The 19,525-nt window shown below is 36.1% G+C and overlaps 1 protein-coding gene across 1 annotated transcript in view; it reads right to left on the reverse strand.

Moving 5' to 3' along the window:
* The window catches only part of TBL1XR1 (TBL1X/Y related 1), an 87,145-nt gene that overhangs the window by 30,813 nt on the left and 36,807 nt on the right, over positions 1–19,525 (reverse strand). Inside the window, exon 2 of the mRNA XM_065876114.1 lies at positions 7,600–7,702. Coding sequence (XP_065732186.1) covers positions 7,600–7,657 — 58 coding nt within the window. The 5' untranslated portion in view covers positions 7,658–7,702. The remainder of the gene's footprint in view (positions 1–7,599; positions 7,703–19,525) is intronic.

The raw sequence follows: 19,525 nt of genomic DNA on the forward strand, positions 1-19,525 counted from the left end.
ACAGTTCAGTATACAGTAATTCAGTGACATTCAGTGATAAAGACCATCAGTGGTAGGGGGTCTATGTGGAGTTACCCTTGAGACCATGCACTGTTCCCATGTAAGAAATGAGGTCACAAGACAACCATTTTCTACATACTGCTTGTTTCAGGAATGCTTTCCCTTGGCATGACAGGGATTATATTCTCAAAGGGAAGTCAAGTCCTCTAGAGTCTGTCTCCTTTGCAAATTGAGAATACAGGACCATGAAATGGGGCCTTGAACACGGTTATGGTGTAGGGTGTCTGAACAAGGGGGTGTCTGGGGGGGGCGGGGAAATGCAAAGCTTAACTACTATCACAGCACAGCGCCCTGGTCTGGAAGCAAAATCTGATTTATCCAAGGTCCTTTTTAAGCTTCTGGTCAGAAAAGCCCAGAAAGTTATATCCCTGCTTCCATCACCATAACACTCCCTTGCCCCCAAATCTGTTTCCAATTCTGTCCTACAGACCCAGAGCTTTGTTTACTATAAAAAGTTCCCTACTTAAATGCTTAAAGGTTTTAGAAAAGATAAAAAGAAGTAGAGGAAAAAATGCTATAGGGGACCTTGTATGTTGAAGAGTTAGACCTAGCACTTAAAAAAAAGGGAAGAAGAAGAAAAAAAAATTACAATACCAAAACTCAAATACAACTGTTAAAAGTTTTTATTTCCAGGCTTCCCTGGTGGCGCAGTGGTTGGGAGTCCGCCTACCGATTCAGGGGATGTGGGTTCGTGCTGCGGTCCGGGAAGATCCCACATGCCGCGGAGCGGCTGGGCCCGTGACCCATGGCCGCTAAGCCTGCGCGTCCGGAGCCTGTGCTCCACAATGGGAGAGGCCGCGTTAGTGAGAGGCCCGCGTACCGCAAAAAAAAAAAAAAAAAAGTTTTATTTCCGTCTTTCCAGCACAATACACTGGCTATACAGTTTTGTGCCCTTAAAGTATATATATAACTATGAACATCTGATATGAATTATATTTTCTGAAATAATTTTATTATCATAATATTCAGCCAATAAATGTACTTAGCTAGTAAATTATTCATCCTATGGCTGGTCACTTGGACTTTCCCAACATTCACTATTTAAAAAGACTCTTACCTCAAATATCTATGTGTATAGGCTTTTGCTATATATATATATATATATATATATATATATATATATATATATATGTTTTTCTCCTTAGGATGGAGTCCCTCAAAAGTAGAAGGGGACATCAACATTTTAAAGGAAGTTCATGATTGCCAAATTGCTTTTCCAAAAAATTGTACAAATTTATAATGCCATCAGCAATTTATATGTTTCCTTATACCCTTGCTACGCTGGCTATTCCTAAAAAAAACAAAAAGATTACTATTAAGATTGAACAAGTTCTCTGTTTGGCAACTATTAAAGGAGCTTTGTCTTTTAACAAGTATGTCAGTAGGAATGTGTAATAGGAATTTCCTTTATCAGCAAAAAAATAGTCAGCTTACAAAAAAGAGGAGAAAAACTGATTTGGAAGTATAAAAGTATAGTAATTACCAGCATTTATGACAACTGCTTGCTGTTTGTTGCTAAGGAGTCATGTGTAAAACAACTCCGTGTGTCAAATCAATGTTACTGCATATTTTATTTTATTATAAAGCAAAACTATATACCTACTTACACTCTTGTAACTGACCATCTACTCATAAAAACTGAAAGAAAGACTCACGGTGGATATACCAGATGCTGAGCTCCCCTCACTCCCATTCTTCACGGCTAGAGGCACATTACTGATAGCCAGTTTAACCTAACTCCATCCCGCCTGCTGTAAAAATTTGTTTATAAATGGCACCAGCAGGGCATATGTAGGAAGGAATGTTTATCTAGCCCAGTTCTGAGTCAAGAGAAACCACACTGTCATTTTACTGCTGATATTTTACTGCCCGTTGTCCGGGTTAATACAAAGTCACTAAATGAAAAAGACAAATGAATGGGCTCTTTGGTGTTGTAAGTCAGAACCTTAATGTTATATATAAACATTCAGATTATTTTGTGCCCACTATGATCATGTTTAGATTTCCAAATTAAGTGTGTGTTTGATGTGTGATCTTAAAAGCAAATATAACATTTTAAGTAAGCATCATGTCAGAAGAAGTGGTGTGGTACATGGCCTATTTCCTAGGAGACACAATATCCCTTTGAAACGATTAGGAAACAGTGGAGAGAAGTGGGGTGCAGTAGAGACGAGACGATCTTTCATGAAGCAAATGCTTTAAGCCTACATACATCATCACCTTCTTATAAATGGAGACTACGTGGCAAGATGAATCTTAGTTCTAAAAACATGAGGATTTTTAAAAATAACAGTACTCAGAATCACAATCTAGAAAATTACTCAGTAACAAGCACATGTTGTTTTTGCATTTTCCAGTTAGTTTTCAATCATAAGATGCAACCGTTTCATAGCATTCAACATTCAAGTTCACCATAAATATGTTACTGAGTTCCTAAACATGTAACAGATGACAGTTAAATCTAGAATCCAGAATTCTCCCCTAAACCAAATACATAATTTAAGCAAAATAAAATTTCATCTTAAACAAAGCAACAAGAAAGACGGGTGCCACAAAGTTCACAAGTAATTGCCAGGAACAATTTCTTTAGGAAAAAAACACAAAACCTGTGAATAACTACAGGAGAGTCAAGTGATACAAAGGGGGAGCAGATGGGGGGAAGGAAAACTTAGCAGATGCAAACCAGCTTAGCTCTTCTAAAATTAACACTGCATCAGGTTCTGTTATATACAACTAACTATAGTATGTACCACTTAGTACTTATTCTGCATATGGTTGCTAGATAGGAGTTGTTAGGGCAATCAAATTATTAATGGCCTTGGGTGAATGCTAATTAAAGGGAGCATACCAAATCAAAGCCATCATTACTTACAGTACTACATGTCTAATACACTCAATTTCCAAGTCATCTCAAAAGAAAAAAAGAGTAACAAATTTTATTCCCCAGGAAATGTGTTAAATATGAAAAGTCTAGTTCATAATAGTGCAAAATGATGATGACCAGAGTAATATGTTTAGGGTGAACTTTCTAGAGATAAAAATAAGAAAGACAAAAGTTCCAACACAGTAAAACCATCCCACAATAAATAAACTTTCCTCTTAATTAATTTTAATGAATAGGGAAGGATGGTTTATTTCAAACAGACGTTTATAAAACATTTGAGGCTATCACGCTATAGTCCCTTTCCAACAAGTAACAAATTTTATGAATGAGAAAATGGGGAGCTCTGAGAAGTTATGTTTCCGGGGGCGGGGGGGTACTTTTAACAGGTAATATTTTCTAGTGCTGATAATATTCATAATAGAAGATTTAGCACACAGTATAAAGTATTTAAGATTAAAACAATTTAAGTGATTTTATTTCCTCTGGAGATGGATACCACAGTCCAGTCAACATTAAACACTGCAGAGAATATGAGAAGCTCTTACTGAAAACATTATTTCTAAATCACACATTTATCAAAAAAGAACAAGACTTTCATAAGGTGTTTTTAGACTTTCTGAGAACTTTTCAGATAATGAGACAAGCAGGAAGGAAATTTTATTTTCCTTTGTGGCAGGTCTTTACAAACCAGCCCTTTGAATGTCTTGGCACAGATACTTTCTTTGCTGTAAATACTTCTTTTCTTCCTATCTCCTAATCCGATTCAGTACTCTTTTAGAGGGAAGGTAGCAATATTAAGATTCTTTCTTCTGCATTGTTTTACATCTTTCAAGCGAAATAACTATGGCCTGAAAGTAATTTACATCATTTTTTCTTAGCTATTTAACAACTAATTCTCAGTAAGAGTATGAAATTCTCGTAAGTTAACGGTGATAAATACTGAATCCCCAAAACAACCCAGAGAAGGAATTACTGGACTAGGTGATTCCAAAAACTACAATCCACTACAAAAGTGGCCGTTTTAATGTATAATTAGAGATCAGAATCATAAGTGGCAAGTGTTAAGATGGGTTAGATTCCGAGCTCTATCTGAAACCTGTCCTGAGTTGACGGATGTTTCTTAAACTCTTTCCTATCTCTTATCTCTGGAATTAATTTCAAATGAATGTCTCACGGTATCCTTTATGTCATAAACATGCCTCATCATTCTTGCTAAACCTTGCCTACAAATAAAAATACACCACTTTAGGGGCAGCTCCCTCTTTAGGAGATATTCTCACACTCCAACCCTCAGTATGTACATTTCAGGCTTTCTACTTTAGCTCAAATACTTACTAAATATAATTTTTCTTTCAAGATATTGTGGACATGCAACACTTTCTTGTCAAGTTCTAACTGTCCTACAACTAACACAGACCAGTGGCTTTCAAACTTATTAGTGCCTAAGAACCACCTGGAGCATGTCAACCCACCAGCAGATCAAAGTCAAAATGTCATCAGTGTTACCAGGTCCCCCTCCCTCTCCCTGGAACACACCCTCTATCTCTGACCTTCTTACTGCGTCCATCCTTTCTGTGGCGGGGCCAGAAAAGGAAACTGGAAGTACCACTATGCTGACTTCTCATTCTGTTCCCCAGCAGTCTTCAAAACACAAGCTCGTCTAAAAAGTACCTCTTTAAGTACCTCCTTCCTTTTCAAATGAGCACCAGATTCACCACATTACGCAGTATAAGATAATGTGTAATTTAATAAGGCAAAGTGGGAAATTTACTCAATTATTCCCATCAGAACCTATACGAAGGCTGCGTACTGCCCACGTTTACAGCAATTATGTTTTAAAAAATCATAAATCGGACATTATTTGGCATGAAAGAATACCACTTATGAGCTATTCACACCTAAAATTAGTCTGCAATAGCTGAGTTAAGGAATTTGGGACCTATCAATTTGAGTGGGCTTTTTTCCTCAGTAGTTTATCATTTTGGTTGTTGCAGTTTCAGAGTCTTTCTGAAGCAGAGATATGAGGGGGTAGAGGGGTGTCATTTCTCCCTTTGTGTGGAGAAAACAAAAAAATTAAAGACTTTTAAGAGACAACTGCCAGAGCAAATCTGATGGAAACCACTGCCTAACACAGAGTTCTGAGTGTTGAGAGTAACAAACATGTGCTTTTCCAATGTGTGTACTATACATTCAAGCTTATAAAGCAAATTTATGTTGTGACCTTTCCTGAACAAATTACACTTGAATGAGAAAACTTTGTATTAATAGTTCATGCAGGAGAAAACAGTTTCAACATAATCAAAGATTTCAAGATCTAGAATTAGATTTAGGGAAAAATGGCACAATCTTCGATTTTGAGTTTTTTAAGTGAGTTTGTAAATAATTAGCAACCATGTACTATTATCGAGTTGTTTTATATTTTAATTTTCTGGAAGACAATTTTATTTTACAATGTAAACCCATAATAAAGTCACTTCTGTATTTAAAAAAAAAATGTCATCAGTGTAGCCTGATTTTCCCCTATAAAACACAATGTAAACAGGAAGTTACCAATTTTATAAAGGGACTGGTGTTCACATTTTTAGAGATGTGGCTTAACATCATACTTCATCACCAGTACGACTGTAAAGTATAAAGTTTTCTAAAGAGTACACAAAGCACAACTAGGAACACAGTTAACAATTACACAGACTTAATACGATAAATATCAGTCTACCATACGAAGTTTTTTGTGAAAAAATATTATTCTTGCTTTATGTTTACTGCAATATAAAATACCTTAAAACATGAAATTTAGAAGCATTTCCTCTGAGAACGTAAGCAACTTTAAGACTTTTCATAATATTTAATCACTGGACACTCTTTCAGAAATTCATCCAGAGTATTATTTTACTGTCCCTTTCACTTGCTGTATTTTCTTACAGCGACATAAAACATCAATCTGTGGGTTTCTGTTTGGAAGTAAGATTTGAGCGCTCATTCATCTCTCTAACTTCACCTTCCCCTCCTTCACCTCAGCGTAGGCTGAACCACAGGATGCTGCTGAGCATTACAACTGCTTCTCATCTCCAGAAACAGTAGTTTCATATGCTTGAACCTAAATAGCTGCCTTTGCAACACATCAACAAGCCATTACAATATACTTCCCGTGCACTAATGTTTCACACTATTTTTTGCTTTAGTGTCTAAGGCCTCAAAGCTCTAGCTTAACTGGTGGTCAGATTCAAAGGCAGAAAAACCAGAGTGCGTTTTGACCCAACAGATTCTTTCCAAATGGTCCAAAGTACTATATAACAATATCCAAACGTGAGCATACATGTTACATATGTAACAGTCATTAAATCACTACCTTTTCCACTTTATTAATCATTATATCTTATGCAAAATATTCTATAGATGTCCTCCTTGGATATGCCTTCAATACCAGTATACCAATTGAAAATAAAACAAAACAAGACAAGATCTATTAATTTCAAAGCTTCATAACAAGTTATTCTGCATTCTTGGTTACTTTACTTTCTTCTCCCTTTTTCCCTCCCTGCCATTGCTGGACATAATTTTCTCAGCTGTTCCAAGCCAGAGAGGAGAAGTGATGGTGCTTGGGAATAGAAAATCCCATGCCCAAGAGAAAAGCTCAGAACTGGAGTGCAGCTGGGAACATCACAACAAGCAGAATCTAAGATCTAAGGCCTTGTTTACATTCGCTGCCTAAGAAAGAACAACTAACTAAGCCCTATAAGAAAAATAACTAGAGTTTCAAACCAAAATTGAAGGCTCAACATTCTACTCTATTCCTTCCATCCCCTCTCAAAAGTGACTACCAAAATTATCTTTTTATACCAAACCGTACCTTACTAAACATCTCAATAACTTTATAATTTCTAAAATTCAACCTCTCCAGCATTTTTTCAACCACCAAATGATTCAATCTCATGTTAACAACCTAACTTAACACTGCAGTCCATCTTTGCCACCATCCTATGTCCCATCCAACCCAAGTTTTTCCCTCTTCTACTTTTACATTTTTTTCCCCTAATCCATCCCACATCTTCCCTTGTAGTTTTCCTTCTGTTTTATGACAACACCTTTTCATCTATCTGGAAAACTGGGAGATCACTGACTTAATACTGATTACAAATGACTTTCAATGATTTATATTTACTAATCACCCCCCAATGAAATACATTAGTAAAATTCAGGTCAAAGACACATTTAATCAATTGGGATGACATTTATGAAAGCATTACGAAAAAATGTGGCTAATTTACCTTTTGAAATGCTAACTGCAATCAGGACCAGTAACATTAAGCTGAGGATTCTGAATATACATTATCAAATTGATGGTATCTGAGAATTTGTATGTTCCTACCAACCGTGTGCAATAATCTTACTTCATTACAGATTATAAAAATGGTCTTTGAACAGTGAAAGCCAAACCGCTTGTTACAAATATTTGCCTGAGATGATTCCAACATATTTGAAAGAGTCAGAGAGTTAAACCATGCAGTAACACATAGCTTTAAAATGGCAGTCCAGACATTAAGGAAACATACAAAGTTCAACAGTTTGGACTGGTACAAATTTCAAATGCATAAAAAGTTATTTTGAGAATATTAAAATAATTTGAGGCCTATTTACTTTATGAAAGTACTCACCTGACTCTTGCAAGTATCTATATACCAAGAAGTTGACCTCATCACTGCTTATACTCATCTTTATTCCCACTTAAACCATGAGGTCACAACACAGGATATAACCCTAAAAATAAAACAAAGTTAATTAAGTATTTTCTCAATAAAATATTTTAAACAAAATGTAAACAATGTTGTAAAAACCATTTGATTTTATTAAATAATGTAAAATGAAGGTTAGATATTGCCTATTAATAAACCCTAACAAATATAGTTACTTCCAATAATTAGTAATAGATTATACAACCAAAACACGGCTGGGTCTCTTTTTCTGCAACACATTGGTAAAAATGATTCAAAATTTACAAAAGGGCCTTTGGCATCATATTTTAATGATTATATCAAATAGCATAAAAAGTCATTCCTTTTTTCTCCTTAACTGTAAAAAAACAGTATATTTTAAGAATCAGAATATTATTTAGGAAAAGACTGATTTTAGACTACTGGAAGAGGGATGAGCCATCCATGCTGGTTTTGTCTACGTAATTCAGTAGAATGTGAAGTCTCTAACTTCTCAACATCTAATCTGCAATGTTCAAGTTTCAAAAAGCTCTAGGAATGCGTAAGGCAGAGAGGTTAGAGTACAGTTCTGAAAACTCAAATGATATTCTCAGAAGGAGGGAAAGAAGGAAACTGAGACATAACTTAAATATGTCCTAATTATATTTATCCGTTCTCATGCCACAGAAGGGATTTAAAGAAAAGGTCAGCAAACTTTCCTGTACAGAGCCCAACAGTAAATACGTTAGGCTTTGGCAGTCATATAGTCACTGTTACAACTACTCAATCTGCAGTTGTAGTGCAAAAGCAGAAACCATGTTCCAATAAAACTTAAGTTAGCAACACTAAAATTTGAATTTCATGTGACACTGTTGTGCCATAAAATACTTTTCTTTTGATTTCTTTTTCAGCACTTAAAAAATTTAAAAACCTTTTTTAGTTTGTGGTCCTTATAAAAGGTTAGTGGGCCAGATTTGGCCCACAGACTATAGCTTCTTGGTCCCTTGTTTAAAAAAAGGATATATTGACATCTATTCAGTATAAAAGGGTAACTAATCATTGGCTTATGCTGATTGTTCTGCCGCATCATGAATCTCTTACGATGCAGGGTTAAGAGTATATTTAAAAATCACAAATTAATAAGCACTTGAGCAGGCTACTATGTGACAGGAACTGCTACTGCTGTAAATTATGGAAAACCTGGTGACTAAACACTCATCGAGCTTATCTCAGAAAAAAAGAAAGACAAACAAGGAGGTAATAACAATTCCCCCTTGGAAATACACAGAGGAAGCCCTAACCAAGCTTAGTAGTCTGGAAATACATCTCCAGTACTAGAGTACAGTTCTGAAAACTCAAATGATATTCTCAGAAGGAGGGAAAGAAGGAAACTGAGACATAACTTAAATATGTCCTGATTATATTTATCCGTTCTCATGCCACAGAAGGGATTTAAAGAAAAGGTCAGCAAACTTTTCCTGTTCAGAGCCTAACAGCAGACCTGAAGGATAGATGGGAGGAGAATGAGAACATGAATATTTGGGGAGGAAGGCAAGGAACAGAAGCAATCCAGTGAGCAGCAACAGTCGGTGGAAGGGCTGGGGGAAGAAAAAGAAAGAAAACATGAAGCAAGGCTTGAGAGGGGCCTTGAAACCATCACTTAAGAGAAAATCAATGCCCTAAAAGGTTTTAAGCAGGGAGGGGGAATGACCACATTTACATTTTAAAAAGATCATCCAGAATTCTAATACGAAGAACAGACTAGAAGGAAACGTAGCCAAGTTAGGAGGGTGCTGGAGTAACCTAAAAACCTGGACTGTGGCATTAGAGCTGAAGAGAAATACTAGGATTCCAAAGATATTTAGGAAGCAGACTCAAGGGTGATTGACTGGACACAGAGTTCAGGAAAAGGGAAGAATCTTTTAGGACATCTGGATGAGTAGTACTTCATTTACTGAGATGAGAAACCATGGAGGAAAAGTAATGACCACCTTCACGTGAAGAAAAATGCACCTCACCCCCGCCCCGATTTAACTCAAATACTATAATTAATCACCTGAATGTGATACACATATGCATCACACTTAATAGAATGATAAAGGTAAATACTCCTATAATTGTGGCTCAAGACTCCTTGTCTAGATGTCCCTGTGGCACAGCAGATGATCTGTGCTCTCGAGGACACCTTGCTCAATTCTATCCTGACCCACAGTAATGTGTAGTAATGTGCTCGGCACACGTAGTAGGTACTCAATAGTCAATTCTGAAAGCCTGTTGACTGAATGATTTAAAAAATAAAACCACACCACCCATTTTATCATTATAAGAAATTAAATCACAACTTGACCAATCATAGGTATCTGTTTGTCAGGGGAACAATGAGTCACTGCTTGATGAAGAGGATTTCCCAAAATGAGATTGGTTAAGTGGAATTCTAGTAAAAGACTGGTAAAGAAAACAGAGTATTCTTTTTCTCTAATATATCATTCAGTCCAATATTCAAACAATGAATAATGGCACTGAAGTACCTATGTAAAAATTTTCAACAAGGCCTGGTTCCAGTAAGCAAAGGTCACCAAAATGTCCCAACTTAAAGCAGTGATCATGGGTGCTTCTGCATCACCTAATATATTCCAGGGCAAAGAAAAACACAAGTCAAAATGATATAGATTATTATCTACAAAAATTCCCATAATAAATACATATTATTGGTGGTATATTTTTTAAAGTCAACAAGAAACACTAAACATGAAGAACAGGAAAGTTCTTATCTGTTCAAATTGCTATGAATGGGTTTATTACATTGATCATGGTACCAGATTAGTTTCTGTAACCAAAAGTTACAGAACCAAATTTTTTTTTAAAGGGAAAAGGGTAAATTGTTCAAATTTCAAAAGGGTTATTCTAGCTCTAGTCCTACTTCAGCTAGCTCTTATATTCCTGGAGAGAAAGAACATTATTGTTTTCCCTTATACCAAGTATATCCCTAGGATGGACAAAAGCACTGTGCTAAGAGCTAGGAATAGATAGACGTAATGAAGTTGTCCCAAGCCGTGCAGAATTGACAGTTTTTCAGTGAAGAGAAACATACAAACAAATGTGTCCTTGAAAAGAAAAAAAAAAAAACCCAGCAAAGTCAATGTAATCCTGCATTAAAAGTTTCAGTCACAGTAGCAATAAAATTACATAGACTCTGTAAAGACCTGAGTTTATCCACTTTCAAAGACATTTAATTCTAGAATATGCTTCCGTATGAAACTGGTCTGTTTAAATTCTAACATCAAAAGGTCAGCTGAAAAGAACAGGAAATTAGACAACATTTCAGAAACTAACACAACCCTGTAAAGCAATTATACTCCACTGAACAAACAAACATTAAGACACTCCCTGCTTGAAAACTTCAGTATTCACTTTCAAAACACCTTAAAAAACCTGTATGCCAGAGAGCAAAATTAAAGAAAATGCCACCACTTTCATTAACGGACTCACCATAGCTTTGCAGAACTGGTCCATTTTGATTTGTTTATACATCTATAATATGATGTAGTCTTCATCTGCCCCAGGTGAAGACCAGATACTCATACCAGCTATCACCGATTTTCAGGGTGCACATAAAAACCTTACCACTGTACTTCCTCCATCGTGGTATCTTTCAGAACTACCACCCTTAAACAAGGTCACAGAACAACAGTGAGACACTCATCCAATCTTTACCCTATACCAAAGAGGTCCAGCCCTCAATGTCACGCCTGGTAGAGGTTACTATGTGTAAAATAAGTCCTGCCCTCAAGGAGCTGATGGACTCTTAAACAAGATACCCAAAATAAACCAACACGTCCTAAAATCACAAAGCATTTTATTTGTATGTTCTGCTGGATCATACCTATTCATCCTTAAATAGTAAATGACTGAGTTCTAAAAAATAAATACCTTTGTACTTCCCTAAGTCTCAGAAACAGCTTGTAAAATCATAAAAGCTTTTATTCAAAACTTCCATCAGTTACAGGCAATCAATTACTTAATTCAAGACCCACAGCTATATTAAAGTAGCCAGAAGTAAAACCAAAAATTACAATCTTAACCAATATTTAGCCAAGTGTTTATATTTAAAAGCACACTTAATATATTAAATGTTTAGTATGAAATATTTTACTTCAAGACTTTATAGACAACAATCTAGCAAATATTACAAAAACAGGACTGCTGATGCAATTCAGCTACGATTCCTTCAACTGAATATGTACGGCATTTTCAGCACCACAAAACTGAGTTCAGCATTCACAAACTGGATAATAACTGCTCCAAGTATTAACCATCTCCTCATTTGTTCTTCTACACATCTAGCACATTTCTGCCTTTGGCCTCAAATAGGACAGATACCATATTCTTTTCTGATACCATTTCTGGAGCATACCAGGGCCCAACTATTATCCTAAATCACATTATTTTAAATTTACAAGATTGAAAAAACAGTAAAACTTATGGACAGAGAGAAAAAAAAAACAATAAAGATATTCTTAAATCTCCTGCTTACAACACACTATTTAGAGGTCTGAAAACCTTTGCATTATCCAAAATCAAATGCACGATCAAAATTTCTTTATCTTACAAAAAAAATTTAGTCCAAAATGTACAGTGGTGGCATAGTATCCCATAACAGACACATTAGTTTCACTTTCGCTTTGTTCAACATTTAGATGATTCCAAATTTTCATTATTCTAAGACTCCTATAAGACTATTTATGCTTAAAGTTGTTTTTTCTTCCATTTCTTTTTGGTAGGTGTACATATATGAATAGTCCTCTAGATCAGGAAAAGTCCCTACAAGTAAATTACCGGACAAAGGGAATAGCTAAATAGCTATTGTGATTCTTAATGAATACCAACAAATTAGATCCACTCAAAAGACAACCAATTCAGGACCCCTCAAGCTGAAACATTAGGAAAATGTTCAACTTAACCAATAATAAACAACAACAGCAACAACAAAAACATGTTGGCCATAACATCAGCAAACAGTTAAAAATAATACTCAATATTATCAAGATTGGTGACAAAAGAGAAACTGTATCTTTAAATACAGTATCTACAACTACTGGCCATAGCTGTTTAATAGTTGAAAAAAGAGCAACAATATTAAAAGCTGCTAAAAGAACTCTGATGTTAAAATAACAGTTGTTTTAATATTGACAAATAATTATCAAACAATGTAACCCTGGACATGTTGGGATACCCTTCCAAATAAACATTAATGACCCACAGGGGCCCAAGGTGATTGATATGTTGGGAGTCCATCTAGCAGAAAGAATGACTCAGGCTTCTCTGGAACTCAGCAGCTGAGACATGGGGTAACCATAATTCACAAGATGAAGAAAACTGTGGCTTGCCTCTTGCAGCATTCACTGACACTATCTGCGAAAGACAGTACTACTTTACTACTACTGCCTTCCATTTGGAGACCTATTCCATTCTCAGCCCTGTGGTTTAAATGGGATGGACCTCCTGGTCCAAAGGAAGGCATTTATTTGCTTAAGCCAACCAGCAAATCATATCTTTGGTTTAGGGCTGACATTCCTCCTCCACAGACTCACACCATACCCCACGTGTCCCAACTCAATCACTCCCAGTAAGTGAAACATTAGAAGACGTGTGCTGGTTTCTATGAAAGTCAACCTCCTCCTTTCACAGGAGTGGGCAGGCAACAAGGGCACTCTGTGAAGCCTGGGATGAATGTGCATCACTGAGGTTAGAACAGAGCTATCAGAGAGAAAGAGAAGGAGGGCAGAGCAGAGACAAGAGAAACTGTGTCCTTGATGACATTAAATATCTATTGTGCAACTGGATCAAATACTATCTGAAGTTAATTTACCACAGTATTTTGAAGAAGTCAAAAATGAATTTTACTGTATAATCCAGTGAAGATTTGTCAGTTGCAACCTAAAGAGAGCAGACAACCCAAGAAATGTTTTAAAACAAGAAAGTGACTAAAGTCAGTGACAGACTATATTTGGAGAGATAAGGAGTGGAGAGGGGGGTGGGAATCCAAAAATTCCCAGTTGCTTCCAGACTAGAAAGTGAAAAGACTTACTATAGAAATGGGCTGCCTAGAGAGCACAGGCCTCTGGGGAGTCACACTTTATATGTGTTAAACAGGACATCCCAGCAGAAATGCTTCAGAGTGTAATATTACAATTCACTGCTCATGGAAAGCGGTACCTCTGGTTCTGTTCCCTTCATACAGGAAGGTCAAACTTCCAGTTACTTGTATTACTTTGGGGTGACAAGCCAACCCAAACAAATGCTGACTAGACACATTTGTGAGGATGGGGCAATGACAAGTGAAAAGTAAACACTACAATGGTGATGAATTAACAAAGCCTATGGGGGGAAAATGCACTAAAGCACTACTTTTCTGACAGATTTATTTTATTCACTCGTTTAAAACTGGATGAGCACTTCCAATGTGCAAGGCACTATGACAGGTACTAGAGACATGGCTACCCAATGCCAGGACCAGATCTTGCTGGGAAGATAGAGAACAATTAACTCCAACTTAGATAAGAAAAAATTATGAAAGCATACACCCTGAGGCTGGGGGTGCAGACAGGTGAAGGATGTAAAATGTGGGTGGCTTACAGGTTTCTGTAATAGGCACAGTGTTAGAAGAACTAATTTTCCTTTTAATTCAAAATGTCTGCAGCACACCAAGTTGCCTTTGCTCCCATCTGTGTGTACACTGCTTCTCATTAATTTGATAAAGAAAATGAAACAGGAGACTATTTGCATTTACTGAGTAGCTGCTACATGCTATGTATGGGGCTAGGTCACATACACATTATATAATTTCCTCTTCAGTGTTATATTCCTCATTTTAACGCAATAGCACCGACACATGAGAATTACACGTCTATATACAGATCTGGGCATTCAGAAATGTTACTCAAATACTATACTGACTCTCCTCAGAGAAGAAAAAAAAAAAGTATGGAATGTATAATGTAAAAGAATGTACTAACTATAAAAAGAATCAAACTTCTTAGCACTAGGAGGTCCTAGGAAGTTGCTAATTCCAAGCCACGACATATGTTGCCAAGGATATATGTACGGCACAGGTTATCACTACACAGCTTACATGGACCTTGATATGACTGGCAGTCCTAAATGGTCAGCCACCACTACAGTCACAAACAAACTGCTTCTAATACCCTGCTAAATAACAGCTTCTAAACTCACAAAGAATCATGTATCAAAATCTGTTGTATATAAATTCTCAATCTGCCTGTGAAGTAAAGTAACAGTTCATCCACTGCCGCGGCTATCTCCATGGGTCATCATAGGAAATTGTCAAAATGTCTTGTTAAAACCATGACACACTGGTTTGGCAAAAATACCAAACTAGGACAACTAACAACAACAACAAAACAAAGTGTACGGAAGGGAAATGAAACAGAGTGAGGAAAGAAATTAAATCAATTTATCCATTAGCTAAGTTACTGGTGGTTATTACCATCTCACAGCTGAACTGTACCCCTCTAGAATTCACACGTTGAAGGCCAACCTCCAGTATCTTAGAATATGACTTTATTTGGAGATGGGGTCTTTTAAGAGGTGATTATGTTAAAATGAAGCCATTAGGGTAAACCTTTAATAATGTGAATATAACTCAACGTGACTGTTGTCCTTTTAAGAGGAGGAAGAGACACGAGGGATGCATGTGCACCGAGGAAAGGCCCTGTGAGGAGGCAAGGAGAAGGCGGCCGCCTGCAAGTCAAGGAGAGGCTTCACGAGACACCAAACCTGCCTGCACCTTGATCTTGGATGCCCAGCTTCCAGAACTGCGAGGAAATAAAATTCTGTTGTTTTATAAGCCACCCAGTATTGTGTTATGGTAGCCCTAGTAAACTGATACACACCTATCATCACAAATTCTGTAAAACTCTGATCATTCACTGGAGAACTTTAAAATTACCAATGTTAAGTTCAGGATTGCCAGGCTCTGCCTTTCTGAAAATTTGCCTCTGTCTTTAGGAACCTATCCTGTCCTGTAATTGTCAAAGATGACGACATTAACAGGATGCATTAACACTTCATAATCCTCTTCCCCACAGTACCCGCTTGTCTCCTCCACCCACTCCTCATGCAACACTCTCATGAACAGCACAAAAAAACTGCATTATGCTTAATTCTCCACTACATTAAAAACAGTAATTAAAATCCTACTAATGTTAGGTAATAACACTTTTGTGTACATAAAATATGGTACAACGAAGGAAGGTGTATTCTGAGACTTAGTTCTGAAGTCTTTCGCAATACAGCTTAAAATGTGTAGAAGGTACATTCTGAACTTTTGCAATGTTAAATTAAGATTTCACAAAATTGTATTAGACTAAATGAAATCATGTTTACAAAACTTACTTTTGTAAATCATAAAATGCAACAAATCAGGATTTAGAAACACATAATCTCAAGAAAAAAACATTAAGCTCTAATTGAAATATGTATTTCAGCATATTTTAATACTAACCAAATTTAAAACAAAATATAAAACCCAGTACAATAAAACCAAATCATTTGACTGATTTCTTAAAGCATTAATGACAACAGCAGACATACATTTCATAGAGCATTAGCCCTGGACTACAACCATAGTTTATTTGTCAGACATTTTAAGGATGTCTTTTCATGGATGCCTGTAACGTTAAGTCCAAAGAGAAGCACAGTAGTGCATTTCCTTAAAACAAACAAAAATTCTACCACTCTTGACATTAAGATAAATGCTGAATTTAAACTATTATTTTTAAAGACTCAATCTTATGAGATAATTTTTACTCATACTATTAAAAAGGAGAAAATATCCTTTTAAAATAATTAGTTCTGTATCTCATTTTTTATGTAAGTTTTTAAAGGGTATCTTTAATAAGTAGAATATAATGTCCTAGTGAAAAAGTCTATAGTACCCACCCCCACCCAAGAGAAACAAATACAATTAAAAAAAAAAATAGGTAGACAAGATACTTTGTGAAGGGAAACCAGCAAGCACGAGCACTGACTTCTACCTTCCCATTTGGGCACATGAGCATCTTTCAGATAATTTTACTAAGAGTGTGTACCTGGCAATATGTGTATTTTACAGAAACGTTGATTTCTTTTTTTTTTTTTAACACAGGCATACCTCGTTTTATTGTCCTGAAGTGTTTTTTCTTTGTTTTTTACAAACTGAAGGTCTGTGGCAACCCTGCATTGTCAAAATGATGGTATTTATTAGCAATATTTTTTAAATTAAGGTATATATCTGTTAAGACATAATGCTATTATCACACACTTAATGGACTAAGGTATTGTATAAAGGTAAATTTTATATGCACTGGGAAACCAAAAAATTCATGTGACTCGTTTTATTATAGTGGTCTGACCGAACCTGCAGTATCTCTGAGGTATGGCTGTAGTTGTAGGCAATTTTTGTGCTGTTAGAATTTTTTCTTTTGGTTGTTGTTGCTTTGTTTGTTTTGTTATCAGATTAATGGTCAACAAAGTGGGTGAATCTTAAGAATTTAAAGCATAACCGAGAAGGGATAAACTTCTAAATTGCTTTTCCTTTCCTTTTCCATTGGAATCCAGAGCTCTCGTGTAAATTAAAGATAACATGAGAGATAAATAAGATCTCAGGTATCCTGTATGATTTTAGACAAATCTTCTGGGCCTGTTTCCTCATCTAGAAAATGAGGAGAGTGAAGCAGACAGTAGTCTCTTTCACTTTTAAACTTCAATGATTTGAGTCAGTACAAGTACACAGAGTATTACATGTAAATCTCGCAGGCTAAGAGAGTACCAGATCACACAGTGATTTTTAATAAAGCATTTTTTAATAGGCTTACAAGTGCATGAGAGGATTTTTAAAACTGTCAGACCTCAGATGGACATCTCCAGGAATTAGGAAAAGGGAAAATAAATGAGTCCACCTCATTAAGAAATATTTAAGAACTTATTATGCATAATGCTTATTAGGACCAGCTATCCTTTATAAATACTGACTTATATAAAAGCATAGGCAAATGGTATATCAAACCAATTTTTCATTAGCAACTGAGACTTCTAATGTCAATCATTTGATTCAACTGTGATCTATACCAGGGGTTTACAAACTCTGGCCTGTGTGTAAATTCCAACCCATCGCCCATTTTTGTTCAGCCCACAATACCTTGTGGTTTTCACAAAACAATGAACTGTTTTTACAGAACATGTGTCCTTGATTTGATGATAGGGAACACTAACTTTGAATCCCAATTAAGCAATTTTAAGAGTCTCAGCAAACTCTCTAGACTGAGAAGAGTAAACTAGCATGCATTATGTGATGAGTCAACTTTAAAGTTCAACTGACATTTGCTACAGCTCTTCCTTTTTATACCCAAAAAGCCTCTGATGAGCTGCTTCACAGTCCACAAGTATGGATTTCAACTTCCCAAACATATAAAAAAAGTGGTTGTTCACACAGCTGTCTTCTAAAATCCTTTTAAAATATAAAACTATATGATTCAAGGATGGACTCAATAAACATGTGTTAAATGATTGAATAAATTATAGTCAAGGTATGCTGACAGGGGAATAAAGAAGGACAAGAAATTAAAACACTAAGGAAACAGAAGATAGGCCATAGTTCTGGTCTACCTTTTTCAACTATTGAGCAGTAATTGGTCATTCCCAGCCAGTCTGGGAAGGAAAAGTCTGGAAATGAAAAGTCAGGTAAGAAAATAAAAATCAAGACCCTAGTCCCCTCCCAGTAGCAAGAAAAGCTCTGAGTTTGTGGGAATGGGAACCAATATAAGAATGGTAACAGGATTTTCTCAGTTTAAAAACTTACTATTCTGGCTTTGGAACAGAAATGTTATAAGGACCTGTAAGACTGGAATGCAGCTAAAACTGAATGAATGGATACTTGGCTTAAAACTGAGATATCGCAGGCAAAATAAACAGAATAAGGTACCACGTGTAACAAACTCATAGAGATGTAAACAAATACTACCTATAACAGTATTTATGAAACAATTTATTGAATAAGGAATAGATTCTTTGGTTCCTCAAAAGAAAAAAAGACTAAGTAGATAAAAACTAAGACTACTAAGCCCTAAGCGAATCAAAACAAGTGTCCACGGACTGGTTATACTGATGCGTGGTAAATTCTTTGGGAGAGAAGTAGTAAAAATGTGCGGAAGATTGTTCTGGTAGCAGAGATGTATGATTAATATAGATCAGGTGTCCAAGTATGGGAAAAAGATGTAAAGAGATCCCATTCATCCCAATGGGCAATACATGCTTGTTCAAATCAAGAGAAGATGATGTAAAACCAAGTTTAAAACTCAGCAGACTGATACACACGCACCCCCCACAAGACACACACAACCCAGCTACGAGTAAATCTTGAAGACAAAAGGCAAAAGAAAATGGAGTAGAAATTGCTGATATATATGAATTGAGGTAGGCTTCCAAAGTTTTATTGAAAAAGGTGGAGTGAGAAGGGATTCCACCATGAAAACCTCATAGGTCAATTTCACAGGGTAAGAGAAAATAGTAGAACTACCCTGGAAGATTTTCTGTTTAAAAAACAGACAGACAAAAAACACAACAGAGAAACAAATCAAGTACATCACTCCATAACCACACGGGGAGAAGGGTCTCCCGTGTCCATCCTTTGTAAGTACTCTACCTAGTCAGGTTATATAGACTTTATAACTGCAAAGACAGACCTTTTAATAGTATCTCATTAAAAGATGCTTCCTTCTGTTTCATAGTACATGTACTTCAACGGCTAACACTATTCAAAGTGCTCAAAACTAAAACCCAGATTCATTATCTTTGTCATGCCCATGACAAAGTTTGATTATTTTATTTAGTA

The sequence above is a fragment of the Phocoena phocoena genome, chromosome 4 (genome assembly GCF_963924675.1).
Source record: "Phocoena phocoena chromosome 4, mPhoPho1.1, whole genome shotgun sequence".
NCBI classification, from domain to species: domain Eukaryota; kingdom Metazoa; phylum Chordata; class Mammalia; order Artiodactyla; family Phocoenidae; genus Phocoena; species Phocoena phocoena.